General features: G+C 46.9%; 1 protein-coding gene across 1 annotated transcript in view; it reads left to right on the top strand.

Moving 5' to 3' along the window:
- The window catches only part of LOC135809829 (centrosomal protein 20-like), a 10,073-nt gene extending 803 nt beyond the window's left edge, over nt 1–9,270 (top strand). Inside the window, exons 2-6 of the mRNA XM_065323258.1 lie at nt 1,202–1,290; nt 5,827–5,935; nt 7,188–7,293; nt 7,618–7,739; nt 8,593–9,270. Of these exons, the coding sequence (XP_065179330.1) occupies nt 1,202–1,290; nt 5,827–5,935; nt 7,188–7,293; nt 7,618–7,739; nt 8,593–8,636 (470 nt within the window). The 3' untranslated portion in view covers nt 8,637–9,270. The remainder of the gene's footprint in view (nt 1–1,201; nt 1,291–5,826; nt 5,936–7,187; nt 7,294–7,617; nt 7,740–8,592) is intronic.
- Nucleotides 9,271–9,703: the final 433 nt, after the last annotated feature.

The following is a 9,703-nucleotide window of genomic DNA, read 5'->3' as shown; positions in this document are numbered from 1 at the left end:
GTGTTTAGCTGCCCTTGATCGGTAAAGTGAAAAACGTTTTGTTGCTACCGTCTGTGTGAAAGTGATACTGGAATGCTGAGTAGCTACATGTAATCAATGCTTGTCACACTGGCTGTTCTTTGACTACTGTATGTCAGCAGGGTTCTAGCGGGGTCAAAACAGTAGGGGGTGGGCAGGGAAAACAGTTACCCAGTAACACATTTTTTCCATTTTCCGAAACTTGTCTTGCCATGCAAAATACAACGTATGGTATGGGAGCGAACCCCCAACTAACTAATGTTACTTCACCACAGACTAGTGTACCTTTATGAACCCTCTGTTAGTGACCATCAACTGCATTTTCGTTGAATTGCCTGAAAAAAACACAAGAAAAAAACCCCATTAGAATCTATAATGGGCACAATACTTAGTTATTGATACTAGCATTTTTTAGTACACGCCTGCCTGAAGTGATCTGGGCCCATGCATGCAGTTTGGCAGAGCTTCGGGATCAGAGGCAGTTCTGGAAAATTGTAAAAATTTACCAGGTATTGGCAATTGTCGCATGATGTGCAATCAATATACATGTACAGTCAACTTGGCTTATAACGACACTCGGCGGCCGGGCATCAAAAAAGTGTCCTTATTCGCGAAGTGTCGTTATACCCGAAGTCTCATTATATGTATTACAGTTAGATGGGACTTTGCTCTGGGCATGGACATTCTGTCGTTATTCGCGAATTGTCGTTATATCCGCAGTCGTTATTAGCGAAGTTGATTGTACGTAAAATCAATTTAAATCATGTGCCTACTTTGTCTAGTCTAGGTCTGACACGTACGAGTACTGAACGTACATGAAGTTGGTCTTGGGACGCGAGCAGTCCCCATGTGTACTTCGAGCATTCCCAGCTCCATGCCTCCCATCTCCTGACGTTGTGTAAGCAACTGCGCTCTGACGCATAGACCATTCTTCCGAGCTTCCTCGAATGGCTCTCAGGACCACCGGAAACAGGTTTCTATTGGTCCGGTCGTACCACACTCTTTCATACAGTTTGTGTATAGTATGGCGGGGGACATATTCCCTCCTCAGCAGTTAACATGCGTTGGTAGCTACAAAGGTGGTGCGGTGATGACCTGAGCAATCGGACAGTTTCCGGCTGGCCTGCCTCTGATTGTGTTCTGATGTGAACATGCACACTGCCCTTTCCTATACCGAGCCCAGCACTTGAAGCGGCGCTACACGGAAATGGCGTGCTATCGGAGGTGAAGGCAAGGATACGCGCCGAGGCTTTTCTGGCACTCAACGACAAGGTGAGTAGGGTGTATTCAATCAATGGCATTGAGATTTTGCTTATACTACACTGTAAGTGCAGCGTTAGGCCTCGGTCACACTACGGCAAAAATGCTGCGTCAGCGTCAGAATCATGAGCTTTTCCATGGCAACTGACGCAAACGCGGCAAGTTTGAGCGTCAGACGCTGCTGCGTCTGACGTGGGGAAATCGGCTGCGTTGCCGCTGATGGGAGTGACGCTTCGCGGAAAAACAGTATCTTTCAAGTAAAATTAGTTTCAAGGCTCGAGTTGAGCATGCAGTCATTCGACATTCGTCTCTTCAAGGCTTGTTTTGTTTCCTCTTTTTTTTCGAGATGAGTCCGTGGACCTACGAGGCCGAGGCTGCTCTGCTCCGAACCTGGCGGAAGGGCGAGGCGTTTTCTGAGAAGAAAATAATGTCGAGAAAGGACCAGTTGTTTGAGTGGGTCATCGGCCAACTGGAGCCTGTTGACTTGTGAGCGTTGTGTTGTCGTCAAGAGCCCCAAAAAGGACAACCAGTGTGACGAAGTCAGGAGAAACACAGCTGCGATGCGGACTTTTCTTGCCTGATCCATGACACTACAGCTGAAAATGGCTTCAAATTCGGAAAGAAACAACGATCGTGCACGCGTGGACCTTCCGTCTTCTTCTTGTGATCAAAATCAATGAAAATTTTGAAAACTTTGTCCGACAATTTTTTTGTATATTAAGCAAAAGGCCGGTTTCCGTGGGAATCCGTGTCGTCATTGAGTTTCCCTGGTGATTTTGTGACGTAGACAAATGCGCCAGGCCGCGGCAGTCATGAGCTGCAAGAAAAACAAAACACTGTGTGACCCCGCGTCTGCGTCAAGTGCTGCGACTTGACGCTGCGTCCATCTTCAAACTTGCCGTAGTGTGACCGAGGCCTTAGCATCGGAAGGGGGGGGGGGGAGATCTTCTATGAAAGCCCTATACTGCATGTCTACAAATTTTTGCCTCGTTGAAATTTCGGCCGCATTAAATTCCGGCATGTACTGCTGCTGCCTGTATACACTGTCACACTGAACCTTGCAAAACGAAATTTCAGCCACAACAAATTTTCGGCCAAAAATGCCCGGGCCGAATATTGCCGAAAATTGAAATGCGCCGAATATTTTGTTGACTTACATAACCTGGACTGCATGATGTTAAAACAAAAATGTAGATCCTAGTAGTCTGCGTTGGTGTGTGGATTTTACAGCATGCGTTGCTTGTGGCTGCTCACACCCAATGAAAGAAGACGATGTGGTGCCTGAATAATGGAGGTGAAAGGACTAGACCCATGCCAGGTTTCATAAAGTTCTGAACCGACTTTGCCACATTCTTCTAAGTTACCTCTCCGTCCAGGTCTTGAGTTCTCAATTGACTGTGGGGATTGCAGCACGGCTCAACAAATCCCATCCACTTCAAAGCAGAATTTGGATCTCGTACCTCTCGATATTCTATGATGGTCTTAGACCAATACACTGTGCCAGTCTGTTTAAGACATGGTCCCGAGATTGCGACAAGCTGACATATTTTTTACACTTTCTGGGTCTGCTTAGCAAAGCCGAGAGAGAGAGAGAGAGAGAGAGAGAGAGAGAGAGAGAGAGAGAGAGAGAGAGAGAGAGAGAGAGAGAAAGAGAGAGAGAGAGAGAGAGAGAGAGAGAGAAAGAAAGAGAGAGAGAGAGAGAGAGAGAGAAATAGAGAGTGTGTGTGTGTGGGCGGCGTTTGCGCTGGCTCGGACACGTGTCACGGATGGAAGATCACCGGTTTCCAAATTGTGTTTTCTTCGGTGAACTGCCTGCCCCGCGCCCGGCACATGGTCCACGCAAGACGTGGAGGGATGTCGCTATGGATGACTTTGCATCGGTTGAGCCATCGGTACGAGCGTGTGGATGTTACAATGTAGCCCAGAACCGTCTGGAGTGGCGTACCATTGCCCGTCGACCACCCAAGGCACCCTCTGCTGCTGGCTATGGTTGCACCTGCGGCCGCATGTTCCACCGAAGCTGCGACCTGAAACGCCATCAGGCATTCTGTCGTGGACTGGAGAAATAACAATGCGCTATCATTGCTACGCAATGGGCAATGTCAAGATCAGGTCGGGGGGGGGGGGGGTAAGTCCCATTTGGTGCAATGGTATGTGCAGTGATTTCCAACCAAGAGGTTGCGGGTTCGATTCCCGACGAATATGGTCACACACGTCTTTCTTCTCTTTCTCAGACTCCTCCTGACTTTTCTTTCATTCTCCTGGGTGGTTACCAACAGCCAGTGTATGCCGGAGTATGTGGTGTGATGTGTGTGCGTAAAAAAAAATGAAAAAGACCAAAAAGTAGGGATTCACTTGCCCGAAAAAGCCACTTTATAGCTGTGTGGTGTAGACCAGGCTTAGAGGGGAAGTTGAGCCTAAAATTAAATTTTCACCAGTTGTAGTCTTCGGGGTGCTGAGTCGAATGGCCTTGGTCCGAGGAAACTGAGACGCTCCCTTCCTTCTTTATTCCCAATCGAACTCGCGCACTACCACCGAAACTGGGTGACTGCTGAGCAACAAGCCCTGCTATTTTACAGATCGTTAATACTACCGGACATGTTGTATGGATCTAATGCCTTCTTCTCGGTTCTCTCTGCGCACCAACGGCATCAGCTTTCGGTCCTCGACAAGCGATGTATCCGCTGCGTTGCCAACCAGCCATTCCCCTCCCACACAGATCCCATCTACACCTGTCTAGGCCTCATCCCCATCATCCAAAACGCCCACTGTAAACTCCGCCTCCTCATGCTTCGTATCCACACCGCCAGAATTAGTAATCTCCTGTCCAAGCGCCTACGTCGCCAGACTGAAGGCGTCACTAGGATCAACGATCCAAATGCGTATGTTGTCCCTGCCACCAGGCGAGTCTCTGGTGACTGTCGGCCGCTCGTTTCTGCTGTTAAATTATGGAACGCCCTGCCCCAAGAGTTCAAGTCCCTCGCCTGCCATAGATCATTCAAGAGACTTTTAAAGGTTTATTTTTATGGTTAGCCAGCATCTAGGCTTGGACTTGGAGACGTGACTCAACTGTGACTCAACTGTGCTTTCTTCTTCTTTCTTTTTCTTTTTTTCCCTTTCTCTTTTTTCTTTTTGAGTATTTGCAGTCTGTGTTTTCTGTGTTTTTCTCTCTTTCGTGGAGGCTTGCTTGTTGTATCCTTGGCTCTCGGCCGTTACTTTATCGCCATCATAATATAGGGCACCATTGCCCGTTTGGTCTGCGATACAAAATAAAATTTCAACAACAACAACAACTGCGCCCTACTAGATGGGGATTTGGATGCAAAATCTCACTAAAAGCGCCATTTCGTTCTTATAAAAGCACGGATGACCACGATTGGCCCATATGTTGTAGTCTTCTGGACGCGGAATCGACTGGTTTTGGTCCGAAAAGGCTGCGATGTGGCGTTCAGCCGTTATTCCCAATCGAACATGGCTGGACAAGCGGTCACGTGCTCGTGCGTACACCAGTCACCTGGTTACTGTGCCTGCAGGCTACAACTTACAGCATATTTGGGCGAGTTTCTGTCACTCGAGTTGAATCTTGGTGTGAAATTTGTCGCCTGCTGTCGTGGTGACCAGGTGACTGGTGTACGCAGGAGGATGTGACCGCTTGTTCAACCATGTTCGATTGGGAATAAGCGCCGAACGCTACATCGCAGCCTTTTCGGACCAAAACCAGTCGACTCAGCGTCCAAAAGACTACAACATATGGGCCAATCGCGGTCATCTGTGCTGTTATAAGAACAAAATGGCACTTTTAGTGACATTTTGCATACAAATCCCCATCTAGTAGGGCGCAGTCACCCAGTTTCGGTGGAAGTGCGTGAGTTCGATTGGGAACAAAGGAGGAAGGGAGCGTCTCAGCTTCCTCGGACCAAGACCATTCGACTCAGCACCCCGAAGACTACAACTGGTGAAAATTTGATTTTAGGCTTAACTTCCCCTTTAATAGTGGCGGTCAATTCATCAGCCTTGCAAGCTGTTGAATGGTGTAATCCCAGCACAAGTTGCTATGTCTAACATAGCTGTTCGCTATCATCGCTTCCGCGATGGGCAGGTCTGAGGTCTGAGGTGTGTGTGTGTGTGTGCGTGTATATGTTTGTAGGTGTATGTGTTGCTTGTTGTTTGTTTGTATTCTTAATTTAGAGTGGGAAGTCCAAAACAGGCCCTAGCCTAATAACAATGGTCCCACTAGTGAGGGAATGCTGTATATCTGTGCATAAGGATCAGTGAGTGTAACAGCAACTAGTAGGGAAAGAAAAAGAGAGAAGAAAAACAACTCAAAACAGGAGTTGCAACTTGCATGTGTGTGTGTGTGTATGTGTGTGTGTGCACGCACAGACGCACTCTCGCTTATGTGTGTGTGTGTGTGTGTGCAAAATGCTGCACGGTGGTATTTGAGGGTGATCGTTAACGTTGTTTAGTCCAGGCTCTGTTGCCTGCGTGTTGGTTCGGCAAAACTGCTGAGATTCAGTGGCGTGTTCTGTTGTAAAACTCTGTATGCAGACAAAGCCTTGTCCTGCTGTGTGCAGGGAGAATCTCATCCTGAATGAGCTGATTCGCGAGTACCTGGAGTTCAATCAATATAGCTACACAGCGGTGGTATTGGATGCTGGTGAGCATATCCTCTGTGTTTCCTATTTTTGAAAATTGCAAGAAGTGCTTCCTCTTGCCCTGGGACTCCTTCCAGGTTCATGGTCACTGTCTGCAGGCTCAACACAGCAGCAAGTAGTGACATGTTTAGGGATATCATGAATTGCCAATTATGTTGCTGAAGGGGGAGGGGAGAGGAGGAGGTGGCATGTGTGTGTGTGTGTGTGTATGTGTGTGTATGTGTGTGTGTGTACATGTGTGTGTGTACGCGTGTGTGTGTGTGTGTGTTACATTCAGTTTGTAGGATAGAGCGACCGCATATATGAAATAGTGTTCTCCCCCTGGCCCCCGCCACACAACAACGCAAACTCTTGATTGTATCTTCAATACTGTCTTATATTATATTATACCAACAAATGACGAGGGCGCAGGAGGAGAGAGACAAAAAGACTAGACTGAAAACGACGACGGGAAAAGACACGAAGAAACAACAGAAGAACAAGCAGTCATAAAGCGACGACAAATCCGGACGACCAATCAGGGACTAATACGTACAGAACACATGACCAAGACCAAGACAACCAGACCACGAACGAATCACACATGACTCTCATTCCCAGACCAAACTAGCACTGCCCATGTACAGCATTCACTTGACAGTCACTCTCACACAGACGGAAGCAGATCCTCACACTCTGACAACGCGTACTCTTGCTTGCACCACATGCCATAAACGTCACACATCACACGTACACTTAGACCATATATGACATCAGACACTGGACTCTGCCAGACAAGAACCAAATACAACAACATGCGTAAATCATAATCGAACAGAAATCCGCCACATATAGGCACACATGTAGGCATGATGCCGGGTTGATGCATTTAACTGTGGGTGTACTTGAAAGTGGACATGCAATGTACTCGATCGCTGTCGTAGTGAGTTTACTGTCTATCTGCATGCTGATGCTATGTTTGTGTACTGTCTATCTGCATGCTGATGCTATGAGACAAGAAAGAATGGCTGATGCTTGTGGAAAAATGTGCTGCGCTTGCGTAGTTGTTCTTACTGCGATACGTTCTAACAATAATGAGATGCCTTTTGTCGGCTCTTCTGCCTGGATTTCGTTGACAGATGCGTTAAGCCCATGGATCCTTCCATGAGTGACATGCGAACTGTAACTATTATTATTATTGTTATTATTATTATTATTGATGCTATGTTTGCGTACTGTTTGTCTGCATGCTGATGCTATGTTTGTGTACCGTAGAGAGTGGGCACACTGGGGAAAGGATGCACCGTAAAGTGCTCTGCCGAGAGTTAGGCTACCCTGACGAGATGGCAGAAGCAGAAGGCAATGGTGCATCTACAGCCATGTAAGCAATAAATGTGCTGTGAAAGGTTTCGTAGGAGCGCGCCCTCTATTGCCAACATAGAAGGACGTGGTCTTGGAATAATATTTTGCCGAATTCTGCATGTGTTACTGCAGTAGTTTAGGGTCAATATCTACTTCAGTTGCAAAGTTTACCTGTTCTGGAATCACTGCACATTAATTCAACATCAGAACTTGTATTCTTTTCACCTTGCTCTTGTTTATTAGTTTGCTGGCCGAATTATCACATCGATTGCTGTCATAAACCCAGAAATACAAGTAACCAGCATTGGCCATGAAACTCTCATGCGGCTTTGATTTCCCCCAGACCTCTCCTGTACTCTGTACTGGCAGCGCTACTCCGTGGAAAAGAGGAGAGTAGAGTGCAAGCTGAGCAAGATGCGGAGGCAGAGAAGCGCAGCGAAATCCACGCCGTGGCGAATATCACCGGTAAGTTCTGGCAAACTGGGTGTGACTCTGGACCACAAGCTCTCGGTGTGAGTGTGCTAGCACTGCATTGTAATCCCATATTTCAATGTACAGTTGTGGCAAGTGAAATCCGACACTTGGCATAAGGGACTGCACCATGCAGTCTGCAGCCCCTGCAGCCCTGCATGCGTGCAGTACATGTGTTACATACAACTTTATCCGTCTGATGACAAAACTCGTACTCATCACAGTCAAGGTTCAAAAGGTGCTGACAAAAATGAATGGAGATTGGATACCAATACTCCTTATGTGTACTATATTATTTTGTGAACTGTGTGTATCTACGCTGTGACCTTTCGATCTGTTTGGGATGCATACGGCTCTATAGTACAAATTAGGTGCAGTGCATTACATCATTGGTGTCCATTTGTGGCGCTGTCCCCTATGGCAAGTGTCGGATTTCACTTGCCACAACTGTACTTGAAAAGTAGTCACACGTCTGAGGGAGTAGACTTAGACTGTCCATAGAATGCTTTGCCTATTCCAATGTACTGTGACAAGCTAAGTTACTCGATTATGTCCAGAAGTGCTCGATACTGCAATGGCGGCGCCAAACCATGCAGCACAGAGTTATAGCAAACCTATAGCCTTGTTCCGCTGCTGACTTGTGCACTGGTCATATATGGATACTTGAAGTGCAAGTGCAGTAGTGTTATGGTTCTCACTTGGCTCGAAGCTTGTATATTTATTCAATGTGACCTTGTTCCGCTGCTGACTGGGGTCTGTTCTAATACATGTATTGATAGTTCAGGTGCAAGTGTAGTGCACTGGTTCTCACTGGACTCTGGGCTTGCGTTACTTGTATCCCGTGCAGGTGCAACGTGTCAAGACCCCATTGTACTGCAGAGACCGCAGTGAGCTGTTAACAGTTGGCTGGGCACCGCCGAGGCAGACTCACGGCGAGCAATGTTCAGCCGATGGAAGCCTTTTCCAGTTACTTGCTGCTTCCAAGGATCTTACTAACGCCGAGCTTCAAACAATTTGACGTTCACAATCGTCGAACGTTGCCGCTGCTACCAAACAACGCAATAGCCTGTTACACGTGACGGAACAGTGAGTGCAACGATGGAGACGCTGCTATGTATTATAGAGACAGAAGAATTCCGCTTCATGCAGCGGCCGTGCCCCAGTGTACAGTGTGCAGGGCCATTGCACAGCCTCGGCCATGTATGTAGACACCGTCCTCGCTCCATGGCATTGCTAGGCGAAGTGTTTTGTGCAGTCTATTTTTGTTTCTGTATTTTCATTGACAGCCTGGCAACTGTATACATTTATGCACAATCACACCCTAGGCAGCGATGAGAATTTTCCTGATCATGGGTGCTGCTCCTTATATTATTTTTGTACAAATTTCCACTGTTTCATTTTCCAGCGAGTTGAGTGTGTATTGCTTTCTGTTGTCTGTTATCATTGTCACAGTTAGTTTCATTACCACTTTCAAGAGAACGACTTGTGCTGTGAACATCGTGTTTTTGAGCGCAAGAATATTGCATGAATAAGAGCCTGTTGTCTGCGATGACTCCGTACTTCATTTGAATGCTGTTGTCGGTTTCATAGGGTTGTGATCACGTTAAAAAAAAGTGACCGTGTCGTCAAGGTAACAGAGTGCTCGACAATGTCTACATGCACTGCGTTCCTTTCCAAACTCATGACTGTACATATAGGTCATGGACATCAAGTAGTTCCTTGGCCTGGTTTGTAGATCTACTGGGGCTTGGACCCGCTGGCATGTACATGTACATGACGTACACCAGCCCCTACTCATGTACACCAGCCCCTACTCAGTAGTTGGTAGACTCTATGCTTGTCCTAGTCTCAGTACTATTGTGTTTCAATATTATTTTATTTTCGAGTTGTGTATGTGAAGAATAAGAAAACACACACACACACACATACACGCACATACACACACACACCATTTGACC

Source organism: Sycon ciliatum, chromosome 2 (assembly GCF_964019385.1).
Source record: "Sycon ciliatum chromosome 2, ocSycCili1.1, whole genome shotgun sequence".
NCBI lineage: Eukaryota > Metazoa > Porifera > Calcarea > Leucosolenida > Sycettidae > Sycon > Sycon ciliatum.
The sequence above is the reverse complement of the archived record's forward strand: the minus strand, read 5'-3'. Positions and strand labels throughout refer to the sequence as shown.